The following is a 22,502-nucleotide window of genomic DNA, read 5'->3' on the forward strand; positions in this document are numbered from 1 at the left end:
CAAACATCTGTTTTCAGAGAGTCTAAGAAAGAACTCACCCATAACTCACGGTTAAAAGATAAAAAGTGAATTTCTTGATAGAGCTGCCATGTCTCGCAGGCAATCTAATGCAGCTATACATACGGTATGTCTACACACGCTCACCGTGAGAACACCATGCCATAGGCCCATATCCTTCTTAAAGTCCAGGACATTCACTAGAGTTTCCCCTTAAAGTGAAGAAAGACAGAAGAGACTTCAAACTCATGACGATTGTGCTGATGAAGAAACCTTCAGATGAGGGCTAATGATGGCACCGCAGGTCCTTACTCACCCTCGCAGTAGTTGCAGGCCTGGGTCAGTGCTTGGCAGTGGGTCAACATGGCTACTTTAGACACAGCCACACCCACCACTGTGCCTTCTTTACTCGCCTTGTACTACACAGGAAGTGAACACAAGAGGAGCATGTGAATACCTGTGCAAACCCCAACACAGTTGTCACATCAGCAATGTGTACAAGAATGGTCTGGTTTTAATGTTCCCATATTAAATTTTGCTTTTATCATGATTTATTAGATCATTTATTTGCACATACAAATATATGCAATAATTTAGTAATAATTTAACTGAAGGCAAACTACGGTTGGGGAACACAATAGAAAAAACAATCAGATGCATGACAATAAGAATATAGTTAAATCTAAGATGGTTCTACAATACAGTCTCCTTAAAATCAGCAAAACAGAGCAACAACAAACAGCTCTGTTACCTCTATATATGCAGGGTCAGTGTTGGCGGTGGGGATGTGCGGCTGCCAGTCTTTGGAGGGCTTGGTCAGGTACTTTGAGTCTGTCACCACCCACTTTAGTCGAGGCCAGCCTATTAGAGAAATGCATCAGTCAAAGTAAAGTCAACTATTTCGAAATAGTCTGAAATTCAATCTGTAACTTTAACTGTAAGACACAACAGGCACTTGCACTGGTTGCAGACCTTTGAACTGCAGTATTTCCCCTGTGGGTGTCTTGGGTAGACCCTTCAAACAGATCTCACTGGTCAGAGCCAGACCAACACCACAGCTACCCAGCAGAAACCCCACCTGGCTGATACCTGCATCCTAAAGACACCACACACAGAAAAAGCACAATTATATATTCAGAAGTTTCAGGTCGAAAGGAACAAAAAGAGTTTCTGTATTCAGAAAATGAATACTGATGGTGTTCTTACCTTGCGAGACAGTGGTACCTCAATAGGTACAGGAATAACCTCAGCCAGGAGGCAGCCGTAGAAGGCCACCCAGAACATCCCGGGGTCGCTGTTGGGGTACACCAGCGCAACCTACCAAGACATTAAACTTCACACTTAGCTTTATGTGAGATTATAAAGAGGAAAATGTGTCTTTATGGAAGTAAACGCTCGAGATAAAACAATCTTAGAATTCTTAAAAATTCTCATTAAAAATAGTAACAACAGTACAAGTCTACACACATGCTAGCAGGTGTGTGAATCTGCACTTAGGCGAGCAGTGCTTTGAGTTAAATGCTAACATGAGCATGCTAACATGCTCACGATGACAATGTTAAAATGCTGATTTCTAGCAGGTGTAATGTTTACCACGTTCATCATATTAATTTACCACATTAACATGCTAAAATTTGCTAATTAGCATGAGACACAAGGCTTAGCAGAGGCTCGTCGCACAAGGTCAAGGCCTGCCTCATCTTGTTGCCCACAAATACTGCACAACGTATTCCTCTGTACTAAATGACTTTGCCAGGATGACACTATATTTGCTGTATGCTGTATGTGTATGGATCTCTTTTCCGATCTATTTTCTGTCCGTATGTGCGCCGTCTCACCCTGTCTCCAGGTTTGAGGATTTGCTCGTTCTTGTTTCCCAGCTTGTTTAGGAGGGTGTAAGCCAGCTTCACACTGCGACTCCACAGCTTCCCTAACAGACAGAGGGTGGACACAGGAGGTAAGATCGAATCTAAACACTGCCAACAAAAAATACCTCATGGCACAAACAACTAATAACAATATTAGTGCTCTTTTCAGTACAAAATGTATGACTTCCAGTAGATACAGTTAATGCACAAGCTGCATTTTGATTTGACACTATAAAAATCCTTCAATGGCTTCTGCATATTGAATAGTACAGTCGTGTGTCTCACCATAAGTCAGTGTATAGAGCGGTCTGCCCGTGATGTCAAGAGCAGTGAGGGCGGGGCTCTTCCCCTGAGTGGCCCCCCAGCGGGCCAATGCTGCCTGCAGGGCTGGGGGCCAGTTACTGACCACTCCCAAAGGCTCTCCTTTCACTGGGATGATCTGACGGCCCTCCGGCTTGGGCGTGTTTGGGTCCGGCTGGGGCACTATGAGAAAAGCAACAGAACACCTTTGGGTATGTTACAGATGAATGGGGTCCATAATGGATGCCACCAGGATCACAAGGTACCAAACATGTAAGAAAATACTGGCACTTCTTTCAATTAAGGCACCCTTTATAAGTTGTAACAAGCAACATTTACAGCTCCAGAATTGAGTGAGTATAAAGTATTTAATAATGATATATTATTGTATATAATATATAATACATAATAATACATATGGTACTGATTCAGAGCAACATTACAACAGTCTGCACAAGTTACTCAAAATGTTTTGTTTTGTTTGATTTATTGATGCAACCATTAGAATTGGCATCTTTCATTTGAACATTTCACTTCATGCAAAATTTAAGGGGAATATTGGGAACACAGTGGTTGAAGTGTTTCATGAAGCATTGTACCTTCTACAATCTCCTCCGAGTCGTCGGTGAAGAACTCGCTGAGCGGGGGCCTCTTAGGCCTTTTCAGGGTGTTGAGAAGCTGCTGGATCTTAGTGGACACTCTGCTGTTCACAGGGACCCCTACAAGCAGGGTGACGGTGGCAAGACAAACACAGTCACACTCACTGCAGTTAATACACACAGTGACAAAACACAACCCGCTGAGACTTCTTCCCATCTCACAGTCTGCTGCTCTTCATCCCGTAGCACAAGAGGCTGTAATTATTTGTTAACACTAAATCATTTGTCTTGCATTGATCGTAATAACTTCTAGGAATGAAAAGCAGCGTATGTACTGTAGGTGGCAACAACACGAGGAAAACATGGTGAGAAGTGGGGTAAAGGTTGTTTTTGTTTTTTTTTTTGGTTTGGGGTCACACGGAGGATTGGTGAGGATTCATTTTGGGTGTGGATGTTGTGTTTGTTTCATTTATTTCTATGATCATTCGTTACAAACAGGAGGGAGAGTAAGGGTAGAACAGCAAACACAGAAGGCTACGGACATTATACATGAAAGTGTTTCCTTACTCTGGATATTACCTCTTCCTATCAGCCAGTCAAATAAACATGCGACAGGGTGGAAAAAGATCAAGAAGAAAAGAAAGCAGTTAAGTCTGATTAATGATGTGTCATGGTTGGAGGTCAAGACTTATTTTGAAGAGAGAAGAGTTAGACACAGGCTCCAGCAAAGACACACAAACAAATAAAAAGGTTTGTGTGGTGCTGCTGTTACCGTCCGCAGTCTCCATCATGCTTGAGCGGCTCTGCCCACGGCTCATACCCCGAACCACGGCGTTGGAGGGCAGGTCCACCCGCGGGCCTCTGCCTGGAGGTGCTCCAGCTGTAACATCTGGAGGGGGAGCGCTGTTCTCTGAGGGGGCTGCAGGGGAAGCAAAGGAGGAGAGTCTGAACAAAGCTATCCCCCTTTCTAATTACAATATTACACACTGGAATATTTAAAGTTGTAATAAAACTTGCACGAGGATTCATTTGGATATAAAGTCCTTCAGTGTTGTTCATTTTATCTTTTATCCTGTGTCATGCTTCAATTAAAAAAAAAACATCACTTAATGTCCTGTGCTATTTCTAGTTCAGTGTTTTATTGTCTTGACGGGTAAAACATCACATAAACATCAATAAAGGATTTTCTGATTTTGCAAGGGAAACTGCTGAACTAATACAGGCAATAGTGGCGTCTCACCAATGCGGCTGTGAGCCAGCATGTCTGTCACAGCTGCGGTGTGGGGCTGCTCATGTGGATGGTGCTGTGGATGGTGTTGTGGATGGTGTTGTGGATGGTGTTGTGGATGGTGCTGTGGATGGTGCTGAGGCTGGTGCTGAGGCTGGTGCTGAGGCTGGTAGTGAGGCTGATACAGAGGTTGGTACTGCGGTTTGTACTGCGGCTGAGGCTGAGCTTGGCTCTGAGGCTGCGGTTTGGCCTCCCCGTGGGACAGGGTGGAGGAGGCCGAGGAGGAGGTGGAGGATCCCTGGACGGAGCGGTTGATCCAAGAGTCTGGGCTCTGCAGGTTGGGATTGACAGGCGGGGGAGCGACCACTGATGACTGCCTGCGCGCAGATGTCTCATCTTCAGAGCCTGATGAAGAGTCTAAATGAGAGAGAACAAAGTATGAATTTCCAGCCCTGACTCCCTCTGGCTAAAGGTCAGATCTGTCTGAAAAAGTGTCTTGACAGGACAAGAGGATTGTCTTTCTTCCTGTCCTACCTGGTGGTGTGCGGGTTTCAATAGGAGACTGGACGTAAGTAGAGCGCCGCTTGGTTGGCATGGGCAGTGCCATCTTCTCCTCCTTATGTTTAGCCAGGGCAGCTTGTACTGCCTCAGTATGGATATCTGCATAGACAGAGAAAAATACTCTCTGTGAGTGAGGGACAAAAAAAACAAGAAAACAATGAAGGAAACAGCAAAAAATCCCACAACATATAGTCTGGGTCTCCTTTTTCCTTTAATGAGAGATTTTTGCTGAGTGGTTTTTGTGATGTCGATTCAAAGCAGATTTTTTCTTCCTTGTAAACTGGCTTATGTAGAAACTGCATTATTTTCCTAACTGCTGCTTGAATATTTTTAGTCCTCTAGTTCAGTGGATCCCAACCTAAAGGAAAAAAGAGCCTATGATCTAAAACATATCAAGGACAGAAACCATGGCCAGGGAACTATGACTACAAATGACTACAAGCCAAAAAAGTAATCGTTTTTGTTGGTAATTTTGGACATTTTAGTTTTGTTTCACTCAGCTTTTGTTTAAGAAGATAAAGCATATTAAATTGTAAAGGAAACTTCTAAAATCCTAAGAGGATGACTGTGTTTTCCCACTGAAACAGGAAACCACAACAGGAGCAGAGAGCAAAGCTGTGTATTAGCCCACACGCTTGCCTACACACATGCACACACAAATGCACACAATAATATATGCCGAGATACTTTCCCTTGATGACACCCACAGGCACATAAAAAAAAAATGACCACGTGAACAGCCACACATTCAAGCTGCGTAACTAAACATGTGCAACAAAAGCCCACTCACTGACAAATCACATCTATTAACTCAGGGGACATTATTTCCATTCAAACATCAATGCATTTAAATAAATCATCAAGCACAGCTCATTACACAGCAGCAGTGGGGACTATAATTACATAACTGGCACTCTGCTGTACAGACTGCTCCGGGATAAATCATCCTCCCTCGTAATGTGCCGTCGTCCACCCTCACACAGGAGCGGCAGGAGAGGTTTGACTCCTTACACATGTCTGGGAGGAGGACGGCTGACAAGGGAGGCGATAAGCAGGGTGGGGTGTGTTTTACATCAGCTCCAATTAACAGTGAGAGTTATTTAGCCAAAGGCCTAATATAGTCTTATCTTTCTTACATGCCTCTTTGGTTTAATATTGTGAATTTGAATCAGTTTACCAAACATACATGTGAAAAAACAGGAGCATCATAAAAGTCAGTCAACACTATCTTAGCGAACGCAGCAGGTTGTTTAAGAGGAGTAATAACTGGAGGAAGCAAGAGGAGATGAGAGGCAATTAAATTTAGTTGTTCTCTATTTTCTCTGCAGCCTATAAAATAATAAGCACTTGAATCTCTCCGGTTTCTTATTGCTGCAGTGGTTTATCATCATCATTATGTTGGATCTCTTTTAAAACTCTGCTTGTTTTGCCATGCCGTCTGTCGGTCAATCTGTCACTTTGGTGAACTGAAAACTGAAATATCTCATTAACTTGTGGAAGAATTTCATGGTTCCCAGAGGATGAATGCTCATGACCTTACTTATGGCTAGTGACTTTGTTGAAACTGTTTTGGAGAGGTGGTGATTCAACTTCATGATTATTTTGGAGAATGTAGTTTGTTGTGCTACGTTGTTAAATTGTATTGTTATATTGACTGGTGTTTCCGGTATTTTCAACCCATTTATATCAAGGAGGATAGGCTGATTCACGTTTAAAGACATACACTAATGAAATACTGTATATTGCTTTTCACAGGAGTGAAAAGTACAGGTATGCAACACTACACAGCAGGTGGCTGTGTCTCAGGAGCAAGAAGTATTTAAATGCAGTTGTTTTACTACACTTATCAGTGATGCAGCAAAATCAGGATTATTCCTATGTGTATGAAATCTCAATTTACTTCTCCTTGTAGGGTAAACTACGTATTGTGATATATAGGAAATGGTGAATGAATGAACAAGAGACGGATTTCAGACACTTGACTGATGATAAGCTTTCCAGTTCCCTTTGAAAATAGCCCGGTTGAAACAAGCTGTATCAGTGCAATTTCACTGAACTGTACCACACAGTGAACAGAGTAAAATGGAGGGCACAGTCTTTATATGGCAAAACAGCTCATCTTCTCTCTTGCCCTTGCTCTATGCTCCTCTCCCCCAGGCCGTTTCTTTCAACCCATCAGTCCTACAAAACTTTACTTTTACACTGCACTGTGAAAGCCCAAGACAATGCTGCACTACGTTCCATCAGTACATTTCAGCACGGCCCCTCATTCCTCATTTATTTCTTGATGTATTTTGCCAATTTCAATTTTGGCTCTACTCTATTTTCCCAGCTCTAGTCCTCTCTGTGTTTCCTCCAATCAGATAAAAAATATTCTGTTGCTCGTCAGATTTAATACAACTGAAACATCTTTAGACAAACCTCCGCCAAGCTCCAGCTTAACATAGTAACTCTAGTCAGCTTGGTATTTAGCATGCTGGAGTGCGAGGGTGTTTCACACGAGGGGAAAGAATTGTTGAAAAGGCGAGAAGGAAGAGAGAATTAAGAAACGGCGCAGGGGGGTGTGGGCCGATCTGGAGGGAGGACGCTTTTACAGTCTGCAGCTCAGCGAACAGACACACCAGTATCCTCCTCTCACATGCTCTGTGCTCTTTCACCTCTACTCCACTGCTCTGTTTTTCTTTAACCTCGCCAGCGTCAAGTTTTCCCCACCACATCAGTATTCCTCTGTTCTCCACACAGCCTCCTCACACATAGCCAGGCAGTGACATCACTCTGCTTTCATGGAGTGGGGGTCCTCACTGAGGAGCTCCCCAGCTGCGGGGCTGCACTGCCGGCTGGCTTTCTCAGCGCGTGCGCGCGCGCGCACACACACACACACACACACACACACACACAATGTCTCGATGGCTTCAGAGAACATTACATTGACTCACATGAATTTCCTGGAGACCTACTCCAACCTTTACCTAAACCTAACCTTTAAACATGTCTACACTTTAAAGTTTAATGATTTATGATATGGGGACTTGCTTTTTGTCCCCATAAGGAAGACAAGTCCTTACAATGTCCCTACAACATGAGCAATATCTGGACCACACACACACACACACACACACACACACACGCTCTCTCTCTCTCTCTTCTTTAATTGAAACAGCCCAGAGAGTCTGAGCTGGCTCAACAAGTGAAGCTGATGTAGAAACTAAATTTCCTCAGTGACTGACACGTCAGAGGTGTTTTACATTTGGGGATAAAGTGGGTTTTTTATTTAGCTGTATGTGTTCTTGCTGACCTGATCTGTAGCGGTCATCCCTGGTCCCTCCACCGCGGTGTGTTCTGCGGGAGCGACGTTCCCGGTACCGGGATGAGCTGGAGGGGGGAGGGGCGTGGCTGGAGGAGGAACTGGGAGCTGGAGGCTGCACGTCATTCTGAGGCGGCGGCTCCACTGTCAAAGAAATGCAGAAATAAAATGTGTTAATAAATAAATACACATAGGAAGCTTAGTATGTTGCTTCTCCAACAGTGTAATCTCAGTTGCATCAGCTGCCATTCCTTTCAACATAATCTCCATGTTTCCAGTAATAACATCCGTTTGACCTCAAGAGGTCAAAGATCTTCACTTAACTTTTGCCTTCTAGTGTGTTCATGGAAAAAAGCAGAAAGCCGATTTCAATGACTTTGAATGACTGTAATTAAGGTTGTCTTTCTACCCTTCCTAAACTATATAAGATCTATTTAACCAATTTAAGAATTACTTTATTTCTCTTTATCGCATACTTATTTCAAAGAGCAGGAAATGAAGAAATTGTAATATTGCAATGGCAGTTGGCATATTTTCATTATTGTCTGTAGTTGTGCGTTGATCACCTTTATCTTCCTGAAACTGACAATAAAGATATGAAACATAACTCAACAATAAGAAATACACATTTAGATAAAGCTCTGAAATATCTATAGGCCTGCATCTATACTGCTATTACATCAGGTCATAGATAACTAGAGGGCCAAAATGTCTGTATGTTTTTTATTATTATTATTATTATTAGTTATATGTAATGCTGTGTGGTAATAAATGAGAGTCATTGAAAACCAGTCCCCCACAGTACTACAATAGTGGAATAAATTTCTCATTAGGACATTGGCCACATTCTCTCTATTGGATGTCTGATAAGACAAGTAGAGAAGGAGCCTCCAAAAATAAGACAGAATTTGTTTTCAACCATCACAGTGGGATGATGGGAAATCAGCAGAAAGACTGTACCACTAGGAGGCAGCAGTGAGCATCAGGGCTTAATGTGCATTACTAGTGTCATTTCCAGAACTATTACAGTCTATATCTAATTCACATTTCCTGACTACAATGTAGTGAGGTTAACATTTATTGATTTTTCTTTTTTTGGTTTGTAAAATAAATTCACAGTGTGAGGCCCAGGTTGAAATAACCCCTTGTTGTGAAAAGACATAGATGTGACAACAAGGTTATAGGGCAACTTAACTGACAACCAGTAGAGCACTGATTTTATGTAACTGAGTCATAGAAATACGACACTGGAAATCAATTAAAATCAAGATCCCTATGTAAAAACATGGCGTGGTATTTTCTGATGTGTATGATCAGAGAAGATGGAAGATGAACAGTTATGCCTGATCAGGAAAAACAAAAAGAGATGCTGGGTTTTTACCTGGAGTGTGGATGATGTAGGGAGCCAGGAGTTTGGTCCTTTTCTTCTCATAGCCCTTCTGTGTAATGTCACCTGTAAAACAAAGTCCAAATATAATGTATTTTTTACAGACTGGGCTCAATAAGGCAAAGCTGTTCGTGCAACGACAACAAATTCTTAACTTAGATTTGACAGGATTAGAATAAACATCAGTATATTCACATTGTCAACAGCCCCGTCCTTCCCCATCCAACATTACATAGCTTTACAGATTTATTTACTCTTGATAAAACACACTTGATAACACTTTTTCAATTATTGTTTTAACAGTGAGATCAGATCTAGAAGTGGTAAGAACCAAGTGAGACTCATTCAAGTATTCTCTCCATAGTTTAACGATCATAATCACCTGTTGAAATGGTGATAGAGGAAAGAGAGAGAAACAGAGAGGTAAAAAAAAAAAACTAGTAAAAGAGAAGATGGAAACACAGATGGGTGCAGGCAGTGTTGCAGTAATCTCCAGAGATGGCTGAGGGCGTCAAAGATGTGGCTTGGTTCCAGCCTCAACTACAACATGAAGGGAAAAACAAAACAGGACTAAATTTGGAAACTTACGGAAGCGTGGGCTGGAGATGGGATGATTCAGAGACACCGAGAGAAAACAGAAAGAGGCATGAAAGCTGAGGATGAGAAAGGTGGGAGACACACAGAGATAAAAGAGGAATGACGAGAGCACAGGGGAGGAAGAGACGAGGAGAGGGAGAGATGACAGAGGTGAGTAACAGTGCAGCCAGAGGACAGAGGAGGAGGAATCCCGAGTCACAAGCGTGAAGCGAGCAAAGTGTCCCTTCAACACCCCCTTCCTACCACAACCCCCCCCCCCCCCCACCCCTGCCGACAGCCCATCTGCATCGTCCTCCGCCCCACCAGACCCAGCACAGGCTGACGGATCTCTCTGCTGGCCCTGAAGCAATGCAGTGACTCTGCCAAACTCCTCTGTGGGCAAAGCTGTCAGATTTTCAGACACGTACTAAAAATCCATCTGGAGAGCCTGCGCTCACTTTCCTAGTAACTGTGTTGAACAGCGATGATTCATTCAGTATGTCCGCCAATGGCTGCTCTGGCCGCTCTCAGACCTCGTCTTCATCATGGAGACAGTCTCAATGACAAGGGAAAAACCTTGACATTTTCATACAGAGAATTAATAAGCCTGCCTCTGTGTGTGTAATAACCCTGGGTTGTTTCCGCTCTGTGTAATATTGGCCGGTCTGACATTTGATCCTAGTTTGTGAACAGCAGTGACTCTTCTGTAGTTGTATCATCTCCCAGAGCTCCGAGCTTTAATCCCTGATTAAAAATTAGGCTGCTGAGATGCACAGCGATGAAAGGCTGACGCTGTCTGCTACTGATGTTGTCTCTTCCCAGTTACACCACAGAGGACAACAGGGATTAGATGAGGATTTTCTGGGACACCGAAACAGGTGTGCACCTGCCAGGTACACAGCCACATAGAGTACAGAGCTAGGTTACAATAGAGTTGAATTCAGTCACCATTCTGTATACTTCCATAGCCATTGTTTCTACTAGTTATGATAATATTGTACTGCTATCATGACAAGTGATTCAAAGTAAATCTGCACCGTGGCATCACTACAAAGAAGTTCAACCAGTAAACACACACACACACACACACACACTTGGAAAAAGTCTGTGTTTAGGGAGGCAGCAGGGATGTTGCTGCAAATGTTTTTTTTTTAGTCGGATAAGTGTTAGGAAGCTAAGTTTTTTTAGGTTTTGTTTCTTTTTTCTTTTTAAAAACTGCATTAGGATCCATATATGTTGTGAACTCAGTTCTGCATCAGATAAAACCAAACAAAAAGTGAGTGTACACAAAATGTCAGTTATAATCTCTCATTGTAAAGAGTGTATGTTTGGTCTCTCCTCCAAATTAGTTTGTCTGACGTCTGGATTTGTGGCCTGACCACTTGTGTTGCCCAGTTACACCTCTTTTTAGCACTGTTGTGTTTCCAGATCTCAGCATTTAACTTGGTGAGTACGACTTTGTTGTTAATAACATGAATGATGACCAGATTACAAAATAATGTCTAAGTTGTAATAAACCTGAATTATCCTTTATCACAAATATGGATATACAGTATTTCACCGTATGGCAAATATATGACATTTGGACAAAAGAAATGTGTAAAACAGACTGATTGATTATCTTAACTTGAATTACATCACTAATGCAGTTCTTCAGCACAGTAGAAAACACAGCAATGTTTCAGCAAATCAGATATCTACACGGTTAAAGCATCACACTGCTGACACACCACAGACGAGCTGACCAAAATGAGAGCTCTCATGTTTGGAGGGTATCGCCTGAGAGCCCACTTCAACACAATATCTACTCAGGGACTGAGGCTCTTTTTTTCCCGAGGAAAAATGGAAGAAAAGCAAACACTTCCATAAGTAATGCATGAACGGTACAGTTGGCCTCGCTCAGTCACATGATTTATTTTTAGCTCATGTGAACAGGCAGTTTTTCTGCAGATAGACACAGAGCGAGAGAGGGAGAGAGAGAGAGAGAGAGAGAGAGAGAGAGAGAGAGAGGGAGAGAGAGAGAGAGAGGGATGGAGATGAGAGTGAGAGATGGGGGAAGGGCTGGCATAGCATTAAATGAATCTCAAAGTAATCACTCTTCCATCTGGATGATTTGAAATTCATCTGTTTTTATTTTGTGCTTGTATCATCAGATCCAGGCTCCAGCAGTGGGAGCTGAAGAGTTAAACCTCCTTAAAAGGTACATGAACTACAGGTGAACGGATATAAGACAGGAAACTAAATGTGGCAAAATTGGCAAACTTGGATATGAGAAAAACTGAGAAAAGTCCTACCAATATGGTTTTTCTTTTGCTTTCTTTTTTATTATTCCGAGCACTTTGAGCGGCCTGAACTTCCCCATGAAAAGTGTTTTACAAGTAAGACTTTTATTTATTTATCTATTCATTTATTTACTTTCTCTGATTTATTAACAATAAATCTTCTCCTGTCTGTTCACAGGTTACTCTCTAATAAACAGTGAAAGAGATCTGCTTAGGAAGCAAAGCACAGCTCTGATGAGGTGATGAGGGCCCCACTTGTTAACCCACTTTCTCACAGTGACCCAGTCATGTCTGTCCTAATGGTGGAGGTCACAATCAAGCCGTTTCGGGTGAGGAATACCACGGCTCTCCTCATTCATCTTGGCTTGACAGTTGCACTGGCGAGATGCAATCACATCCGCGGAACGTATGTTTTCTTTTTCCACTAGAAGGAGGAACATCAAAGCTGTGTCTTCTCCCCGGCCCTGTACACTCTCACACTTGCTAGCTTCTGATTATTTGAATTGCAGCGAGACTGCTCGCTCCTTCTACCCCACAGGCACTCCGTGTGAATAGTAATTAGCCACCGACCTCTATTCTCTTTTCCTGCTTTTTTCCCTCTCCCTCATCACGTCTCACTCAGTTGCTTTCTCATGCAAACAATTTAGACACATGTCAACACCTGTTTAATGAAAATTATACCAACACATGTTAAAATATTACAGGGAGAAAGCAGGATTTCCAGATGTTATCTCAGAGAAAACAGACTACTTCAACAAGGTTTGAAGATAAGACTCTGGAATGCAGCCGACTACAACAACACAACATTACCATCGTAATGTATCAAGTCAGTGAAAATCTAGACTTTGACTATGGGACTGCAACAGACTGAAATACTGTGGTCCTGATAGATGATGACATATGGACCACTGTGTTTGGGCTTGTGCCCTATCTACATTTGTTGATATGAGTTCAAGTGTGTTGTTTTCGTGGGAGGGTGGGGGTGGGGGGTTGTTTATTTGCCAAACCAACCTTCCTGAAGCCTAAAGAGCCGGCACATTTTTATCAGTAGAACAAACATCCTACTGAAACCTCCCAGCGGCCTCCTCTTCCCAACAGGCCATGCATCTCACTCAGCCAAGAGATCACCCACTCGCTGCGTCCACACACTCACGCACAACGGCCACAGGTCACACACATCCTGGACATGTTAGCAACAGTTTCACTTGATTTATTGTTTAAAATCTTAAAAATTAGGTCAACAGTACGCATAACGGGTCCCTCCCTTTCTCTTGCACACACATACACGTTTCCTGTCGGGGAGGAAGACGTTATGTTCTCCAGTATTCAACCCTACGTCCTCTGAAAGGCTTTCCCTGCAGATCTGGCAGAACGTTTTCCATCATATCACAAATTTTACTTGCAATACAGTTTGCTGTTTAGCATACAGTCCATGTGAAAGGTTGTTTGACAACTAAATGTAGGATCAAACCTGATCACAGCTACATGTGCGGGTTAACAGGTGTGTGTCTATACGTGTGTATACTTGTATATAACGAGCAAAAATCTCAGTGAAGGCGCAAACAGTCCAGAGTGCATACAGATACGAGACTGCAAGTGTGTCAACAAGACATGCAGGTAAGTGCGCGAAGGACATTTAGGCCGATAGTGCTACTTAAATGTAGACCACAGTTAAAAAATTAATGAATTTTTATTAAAGCCCTTGTCAGTTTTACATTTTTATTTCCTTTTAAGTAGCTTCAAGGTTGGAAAAATCATCTTTGTATCTGGGAGCAGATTGTTCCAGCTCTTCATTCAACTAATAATGTTTGACATTCAACATTCAAACCCCAGACTGCAGTTACACAGTTACGTCATTACATCAAATGGAAATATTCAAGATGTATTGAAAATCATTTTGCATACAATTTCCACACTTGCCAGGAAGAAAGTGCAGTTTTATATTATTCAAACACACATAATTCTTTACCATGCATTACATGAGGAGAGGCTGCGTGTATAAATATATGAACTCAAGACAATAAAACTGGTATTACAGGCACTGGTGAGGAAAGAGGTGCTTTACAAGAGCCTAAAGCTCTATTACACACACACACACACACACACACACACACACACACACACACACACACACACACAGAAAAGTCTCAATTGATTCTCTCTCTCTGAAATAGTAGGTAGGGTGTGGCCAATTCAGGTACTGGAGTGAATCATGTTTCCCTCCAATGACAACATCACACACACTCTCTCTCTCTCACACACACACACACACACACACACACACACACACACACACACACACACACACACACACACATATACAGGGCCTTGAGGGCCAGTTGAAGTAATAACAGGGCTTACAAACCAGAGGAGCAAAGAAGTGCAATGAGTTAACCGAAAAGAAGGCGTGACTCCCTTCTACCTCCTGTTGTTGACTTTTCCTGAAAGAAGAGGGTGTGGCTCACACACCTGACATTCTACACTTAACACACTTCAACACTTTGCAGCAAAGCTATTTCAAGTGCTACATAACATCTAGACTAGAGCACATCCTCCCGTGGGATTTACACAACAGTATGAGACACTGACAGTTATACGGATGTCTCTGAAGCATGATCTCAACCCTGTGTTAAATTCTGTGGAAATTTTTTAGTTTTTTGCCATTACTATCAACACAAGTAGCAGGTGAAAGTTCTGCTTGTGGAGGCAAAATGCCACCTGTAAAGTTCAAGACACTTGCATTGTTTGTCACTCTTAAGTAAGCAGATGCTGCAGTCGAGTCAAGTTTATTTAAACATGTACAGCCCACCTACACAAGCAATGTCCCAGTGTCCCAACAGTAACAATTCCTAATCCAGTCCATCCACTTCAAGAAGAAAAGGGAAAACTTTCGAAAAATCCCTCAGTAAATCTACACAATCAAATAGGTTGAATTTGCTCATTTACATCACATTATTTGGTAGATTACTCAATTAAATTGTAAATCAATCAAATGTATTGAATTGAATGGGGACAGGAAACCGACATGAAATGTGAGGAAGGACAGTAGAGTTTAAATGACAGTTAGTAAAAAAAAAAAAACAAAATAATCCAACAAAGAGTTATAGTAGGAATTAATACCGAAAGGCCCAGTAGTAATGCAGTAAACCCTATATATAATATAGGAAGTCCAATAGAATAAGTCCAGTAGCAAAAGTTCTTATATATTAATATTAATATTAGTTCTTGTTCCAGGTCCAAGCTGTCAGGCAGCTTGGGTTGGGATAGGGTCAGTGGATGAGGTACCATGGATGCACCATAAGTAAGGTTGATGAGGTCAGGAAAGACAGACTGGGGTGGCTCTACTGTCATAGAAAATAACTCCGGGAATGTGACCTGGGAATGCCACCCCAATGCTAGAAACCTAATTATTTAGGTTTAGATAATTGGATTAAACTGGTGGATTTGTGTACAACCTGTCTAATCTACTGACAGCGTGTTTTGTGAACCAGACTCGAGGCCTTGTCCCTAGAAATCAGCCATTAATGTGGTAAGTGAAATGGAAGTAGAAAAGAAGAAACAGATTGATGACACTTCTAATTTAAAAAAAAAAAGCAGCATCCGGCATGTTCTGTGAGCAGAAATAGACCATGAGAGGTTTACTCTTGGCCAAACTCCCTCCTACTAATTTTTTTTCCACAGCACATTTACACCTTGCTTTGGTAATAAAGTTCATGAAGGTGTGTGAACCCTGCACCTCTGCCCCCAATAGAGACACTCTAGCCTCACAGAGATAAAAACTAAAGTGGGTTTACCTCATCTAGTCATAACATCAGATATTTACAAAGTTATCAGCTGACAAAAAAGGTTAGTACTACACTAGGAGACCGGGTCAAGTTCCTTGAAACCCAACTCCACCCAACGGTAAAACTTGCAGTGTTACACCTCACCATATAATGGACACCTGGCAAATACTCAACCAGCTTTTGGTAGATATATACATCCATACAACTGCTATTTAATTAAAAGCAGTGGAGTTTATGCCAGTGTGTTTTATTATGACCAGTTCAAGTAGTGACCACCTGAGCCCACATACCTGAAAAATACAACACTTGAATCATGGGATACTAAGGACTACACACACACTGGTTGTATCCTACAAATTCAGACAAGAAACAGCCTTGCTGACAGGCTACAACTGGGTGGGAGAAACCTCATGTTTCCTCTGTAATGGTTTTAACAGCTTAGCAGAACATTCAACTTTGTTACTACTTGTGGCTCCATCATATGGCCGTTCTAATCTGGAAAGGGTTTATGGAAAATTCACAAAGTAAAAGTGTGTTTATAAGCGGGTGGGTTGGGGGTAGGGCATGGGAGCGCCACATGGGCCATGTCCATAGCAACCAAGCCCATGTGCTGCTGCATGAGGGAACATGAGATGCAAAACCATGGTGATATTACAGGCCAGGACCATTCGACGACGGTCGCTGCTGACACATACAACACATTAGGAAACATTTAAGAAATGAAGAGTGAGATGCATCTTGTTCTTTTGGTGCTGAACTTCATCAGTCAACTGACAGAGAATTAATCAGCAACAAATCAATAAGTCATTTATCAAGCAAATAAAACAAGGAACATAGTGACCAAGTCATCTTGGGCTGTAGAAACTATTTTTTTTTTAAATAATTGATTCATCTACCAATCATTTTTTCAAGTAAATGATTTATGGTTTAATCTAAACAAGAAATCAGAAAATGGTGGGAAAAAACATCCCTCACAAGATATTGAAATGTATACGTATGTCCAACCAGCAGTCTAAAACCCAGAGATATTCTGTTTCCAATAACATAAACAGAGAAAAGCAGAAAAGCTGGAAAGGGATGACTTTAATTATTGATCAATCATGAAAATAGTTGGCGAATTTTCTGTCAACTGATTTATTCACTATTTTTGATGTTTCATAAATTATTCTCTTTATCCAAATATTAAGCCACTGACAATTAGCAGTAGTCATTACTTTCAGCTGGAATTCATTTGCACAACTTTGACATCAAGGAGAAAGTAACACATAAGCTAGAAAGTAAATGGGTAAATCACCAAAAGGTTGAATGCAATGCAACATTATGTAAGAGAGTAATGTGGCTTGTGTTGAGTTTGTATTGACAAATAATACAGTAACGTAACTGCAGTAACTGAAAACCAGGCTAAAATACATGGCTGATGTTTGATGCTGTTTGTATTGATGATGTAACATTGTATTTATTTATTGTGGGGAAAATAAATGAATAAATAAAATAAATGAATTTATTAGTTAACAATAGAAAGAAACTTAGATGAAATGGCAGTTTGCAGAGTCTGAAGCACGTGCTGCAGCCAGTCTGACTGCAGCTACTTCACATGGTACTTTTTAATAATTCAGCGAACAGCACAGTGACCTGACCACTACTTACTCCTCTCCCACTGTCAGCCTCACTGTCATTTCTTTGAGTTGTTGCTTTTAGTTATAAGCTGCAGAAATGAAAAAACAAGTAGATCAGGGAAGGTTGATTCTAATTATCAAAGGACTTGAAGAAGGACAACTTTACAGCCAGAAGAGGTTTGAGAACAATGTGGACTCAAAAGTGAGATGGTTCAGCTTCCAGGCTGACAGTGTGTGTCTGTGTGGAGGTGTGCGCTCCAGTCGCAACTAAATTATTCAGTCTTTTTTATACACAAAGCTTCAATGCATTCTCAGTGTTTATGCGTGCGTGCGTGCGCGCGCGTGTGTGTGTGTGTGTGTGTGTGTGTGTGTGTGTGTGTGTGTTATGTGTGTGTGTGTGTGTGTGTTTGTGTGTGTGTGTGGGTGAGTGTGAATGGTGAAATTAGACATATAAGGTGTTATATAATACTCATGATTCATTTCCAAAAACAAAAAACAAAACAAAAAAAAACAAAAAGAAAAACATGAATCCTGCTGTTGTGTTCCTGTGTGACACGGGTGGCAGAAGAGTCCCTCTTTTCATGGTGTAAAACCAAGTCTGTGGCCTGGAGCGCTGGCCGGCAATCAGAGGACAGCTCCTCTGCAACAGTTAATGAGCTTTTAAATAGATATGCTAAATCAGCTTCCTTTCCGTCCCTGTACACACTTGCATGAATAAAGGCACATGTAAGCACGTTGATCCCTGTGCCCAAACACACAGTCAGTGTTATTTAACCCATCAGCTTTAAAAGGATAAGGTTGACAATATTCTATTTGTCTTAATGTCCATGAATCCTGTGAAAAAAACAAAACCAACAAGGCATTCATTCTATTAAAGTAGGCTGTTGCCTGTGTAGTCAAAGCCTGATGTATCTTATTCCTCTGTGCTATAGAGCTCCACATGTTCTATGTTCTATCAAAAACACATAAATGAGCCTCACCATTACACATGTTCCTTTACAGTCCCCAACAAATGCAAAACTAACTTCTGTTTGTAACATCTGATAAAAAAAACTACAGTGCCCAGCTGTTTTAGGAATTTTAAAATGACACTATATATTTGTGACCCATTTTTAAACATTTGAGTCTTCAGCAGGGACCAGAGGGCTTGGGGATGAGTGCTACAGACCAGGTGGGGAAGTTGGAAAGTAAGTAATAAGAGAGACAGAATAACATAATGTTGGTTTTGGTCTTTTTGTGGGATAATGCAGAATAACATCAGCCTTGCCCTTTAAGAATGCATCTTATTTATCTTGAAGGGGAGGAAAACTAAAATAATACAGTAGTAGGGGGAAACTGACAGATAGAGAGAAGGCAGTGGTGGTGTCAGGGTGGGCGGGGGAGAGGAAGAGATCCCCAGCAGCAGTCCTGGCCTAGTGTGACTCTCAGGCTAAATGAGCCAGGCGTGTTGCCCCCTGATGCTCTGTGACCTAGATTGGGAGACGCAGGCAGGACCGTAATCTCTCATTTCACTCTCTCTCTCTCTCTCTCTCAGTACAGGCTGCTGAGATGAAATCCTGCCTCTCCTCCGCAGCATCGCAGACTGGCAGCAGGATGGACGCCATTCACTAGGAAATCCACACTTCCGCTTCTAAGGTTGGACAGTTACAACTGGGACTGAGACGGCGATCAAATTAAGGAAAACAGAAAATGACTGCTGAGTGGAACTGTCTGCTTTACTGGGCATGTGATGCATTTACAGCACCAGGCACACAGGCACACGTATACAATGGCACAGATGGCATGCATCATAGGTTGTGAGCAGGGCTGGGTCGTTTGAAACGTGTCCATAGCATCTACATGATATTTGAGCTTCAACACCAACACCAAAACAATTTTTTCAACCACACTAGCGTCATACCTCTAGGGACAGCAGTATCAGCCTGTCAGTAACTCCACTGCTTTGTCCGGACTGAAATAACTCAGCTACTTGATGGACTGCCATGAAATTGGGTACACGCACTCATGCCCCCCTCAGGATGAATGATAATAACTTTGGTGATCCCCTGACTTTTTAATGCAGCACCGCCAACTGGTCAAAATTTTATGAATGACCAAATTAATATAAACATTATACCTGCTAAAAATCAGCATGTTATCACTGTCACTGTGAGCGCGTTAGTATGCTTGCTTACATAACAGTACCACTGCGCCTACGTACAGCCTCGCACAACTGCTAGCTTCTTGATAGCTTCAACATGAATCTACAAAAACTAATTTTATTCTTAATTTATAGAAGAAACCAAACTTCGACAATGACTCTGACCAGGCATCTGATGCCAACCTTTGGTACTGATACTGGGTGTGAATGACACATTTCTAAGATCAATGCATTGCATTGCCTGTCCTCCTGTGCGAACAGCATCAGTTCAAAGCTGTTTGTTCTTGTCATTTTCACTCTCTGTCTCATTCACTTTCACACACACACACACACACACACACACTCACATACAAACAAATAAAGGAGTTGCAGACACTACAATGCCCACACACACACTCCCAAGCTGAGCAGCTTAAACAGTTGTGGTTCAGTGCTCCGAATTCCAGTCCGGCTCAATCACCAAGTCTTTGATCGCCTCAATGGCTTTCTTTGTGTCCTTACAGTCATGGAGGTTATTGTAGGTGGATTGGCTCTCTCTCACAGACACACACACACACACACACACACACACACACACACACACACACACACACACACACACACGCACACACACACACACAGCTGCCCATTACTATGAAAAAAAAATTGCTGATGCATATTTTCCTCTGTCTGTTGCTAAGGGAGTCCCATCTATGGGGACAACAATGGGGTGATTGTTGCCATGTAAAAGATATCCATGAGAAAGTTTCAGACTCATTGCGCGGCCAGCTGCTGCTCGCCTTGTGCCATCAGCGTTGTGCACACTGAGTGCTGTTGAGCAGACGGCGAACGCACTTCATCTCACCGTAAAATGTGGATACAGGAGCAGGGCATCTGGACAGTGCCGAGCCTTTTTATTTGCAAAAGAGTCGTCGCTGAGTTCAAGTTACAAATGACAAAGCCATGGTCCTCTGATGCCGAGTCCTCAGCAGAGGAACAGTCACTCTGGGGGTATCACCTTACCACTAACTCACACTTTTAGTCTTGAAATACTAAAACCATCAAACTCTCTGGTTGTTTTGGCTGCATGTTTAGGGTCATTGTCCTACTGAATGATGAAATGTTGTCCAATGAGTTTTGATGCATTTGGCTGAATATGAGCACAGAAAACGCAAACAAGTGCACTCGAGCCCATATGTGGCTCAGAGTCGATATAAAGAGTAAAGATGTAGCCATGCAAGTGAAGAAAATGATAATATAAATAAATATAAATAATATATAATATAAATAATAAGGCTGAAAAAAAGCAAAAACATACAAAAGGAAACTGGTAGAGCTCTGGAACAAGGTTCTATGGATGGATGAAAAAAAAACAAACAACATCGATCGAGGTGATGGGAAGAGAAAAGTACGGAGAAAAAAAGGAACAGCTCATGACCCGAAGCCACCGACTCATCTGTCAAACATGGTGGTGGCTCTGTTATGGCTCAGGCATGTGTGTCTGCCAAAGGAACTGGTACAATGGCATTTATTGATGATTTCACTGCTACTGGCAGCAACAGGAGCATTCTGTTCTCACATTCAGCCGAATGCATCAAAACACATTGGACAGTCCCCTGATCTCAGTCCACTTGCTGAGGACCAGACTGAAAGCAGAAAGACCTCAAACAAGCACGAGAGACCATCAGCAGGGAAGATACAAAGCATCTGCTGATGTCTACGTGTCAGAGACTTCAGGCAGTCTTTGATCTAAGCAAAAGATTTCCCACAAAATATTAAATATGATGATTTTATTTGACTTCATGTGTATCTGGTTAACTACTTTTAAAAACCCTTGCAATTTGGGCACTATGTGTTAAAAGGGCTATGTCCTCCACACTGGTCTTTCTATATTAATGTAAACCTACTCGAATTAAAGCTGAGACTTGGCACTTTAATGTTTCATCCATTACTTAATTTCAAATTAAATGCAATGAAGCTCAGACACCAGAAGAACAAAGAAATGTGTAACTGTCCGACAGTTTCTTTCAAATGGTCTGGACTGTGTGAGAATTTACTCTGTTCTTTGAATATTTTTGTGCTTTGGACAAAGCACATCATTTGAAGATGTGGCTCTTTGAACTTGTGATGGACCTTTATTTTATGGACATTTTAAGATAATTAATTAATTGAAGAAATAACTGACAGATTAACTGATAATGGAAATAATTGTAAACTGCATCCCTGATGTTCAGTAAATACCCTTTGGGTTCACCTATATGTATTTAATACAGTTAAAGAAGTTTTTAAAATAATATTCAGCTGACACAGTTTACTTGTTTTGTTCCAGTTAATTGGCACAAAACTATAATCTTTCTGATTGGGTCTGTTATTCCAAGTTTTTACTCAAGGATTAATTTAAAATCAACATCTCCGAGGAGACTTTGGCAATCATGCCATAAAGCTCAAACAATGATCCACAGCAGCCTAATTAGTACACTAAACCTACATCCATCAGAAACAAGCTACTTGTCATTTCACAAAGAGAAGCGTTGTATTATTATCTAATAATAATGGATAACAATAATATTGTCGTGAAAGTGCAATCACTGTTTTCACTTCCATATTGCACACTTGATTACACATGATTTCCCATCATCCACTGTCTCTCACCCATGTTAAGTGAGTTGAATATACAGTGATACATCCCCTCCTCCATTATCCACCCTCATTATCACGCTGTTAATTGCAGTCTATTAATAACTAGAGCACATTCTCAACTCTACAGTAGCTCAGGTCAAAGTTGCCACAGCCTCACTCTGTGACACTGTGCAAATTTGACAAATGAAGAAGATAGTGTAGTTTAAAGGTAAACTGATAGTGATGTAAACCGATGGGAGT

At 41.7% G+C, this 22,502-nt stretch overlaps 1 protein-coding gene across 3 annotated transcripts in view; it reads right to left on the reverse strand.

The window, feature by feature from the left end:
• Window positions 1–22,502, reverse strand: part of LOC111221540 (disco-interacting protein 2 homolog B-A-like) — a 35,939-nt gene that overhangs the window by 12,076 nt on the left and 1,361 nt on the right. For 2 of the 3 annotated variants that reach the window (XM_022744977.1, XM_022744979.1), the window contains exons 1-11: window positions 4,005–4,077; window positions 3,537–3,683; window positions 3,332–3,349; window positions 2,765–2,884; window positions 2,151–2,348; window positions 1,836–1,927; window positions 1,204–1,314; window positions 970–1,093; window positions 749–858; window positions 314–416; window positions 145–209 (exon numbers count right to left, since the gene is read on the reverse strand). In XM_022744977.1, coding sequence (XP_022600698.1) covers window positions 145–209; window positions 314–416; window positions 749–858; window positions 970–1,093; window positions 1,204–1,314; window positions 1,836–1,927; window positions 2,151–2,348; window positions 2,765–2,884; window positions 3,332–3,349; window positions 3,537–3,683; window positions 4,005–4,026 — 1,110 coding nt within the window. In that variant the 5' untranslated portion in view covers window positions 4,027–4,077. Of the gene's footprint in view, window positions 1–144; window positions 210–313; window positions 417–748; window positions 859–969; window positions 1,094–1,203; window positions 1,315–1,835; window positions 1,928–2,150; window positions 2,349–2,764; window positions 2,885–3,331; window positions 3,350–3,536; window positions 3,684–4,004; window positions 4,078–4,218; window positions 4,410–4,526; window positions 4,653–7,848; window positions 8,002–9,238; window positions 9,311–22,502 lie in introns of those variants that run through there. The other variant, XM_022744980.1, reaches the window with a different exon arrangement.

The sequence above is a fragment of the Seriola dumerili genome, unplaced genomic scaffold (assembly GCF_002260705.1).
Source record: "Seriola dumerili isolate Sdu_G_001 unplaced genomic scaffold, Sdu_1.0 BDQW01000088.1, whole genome shotgun sequence".
In the NCBI taxonomy this organism is placed as follows: domain Eukaryota; kingdom Metazoa; phylum Chordata; class Actinopteri; order Carangiformes; family Carangidae; genus Seriola; species Seriola dumerili.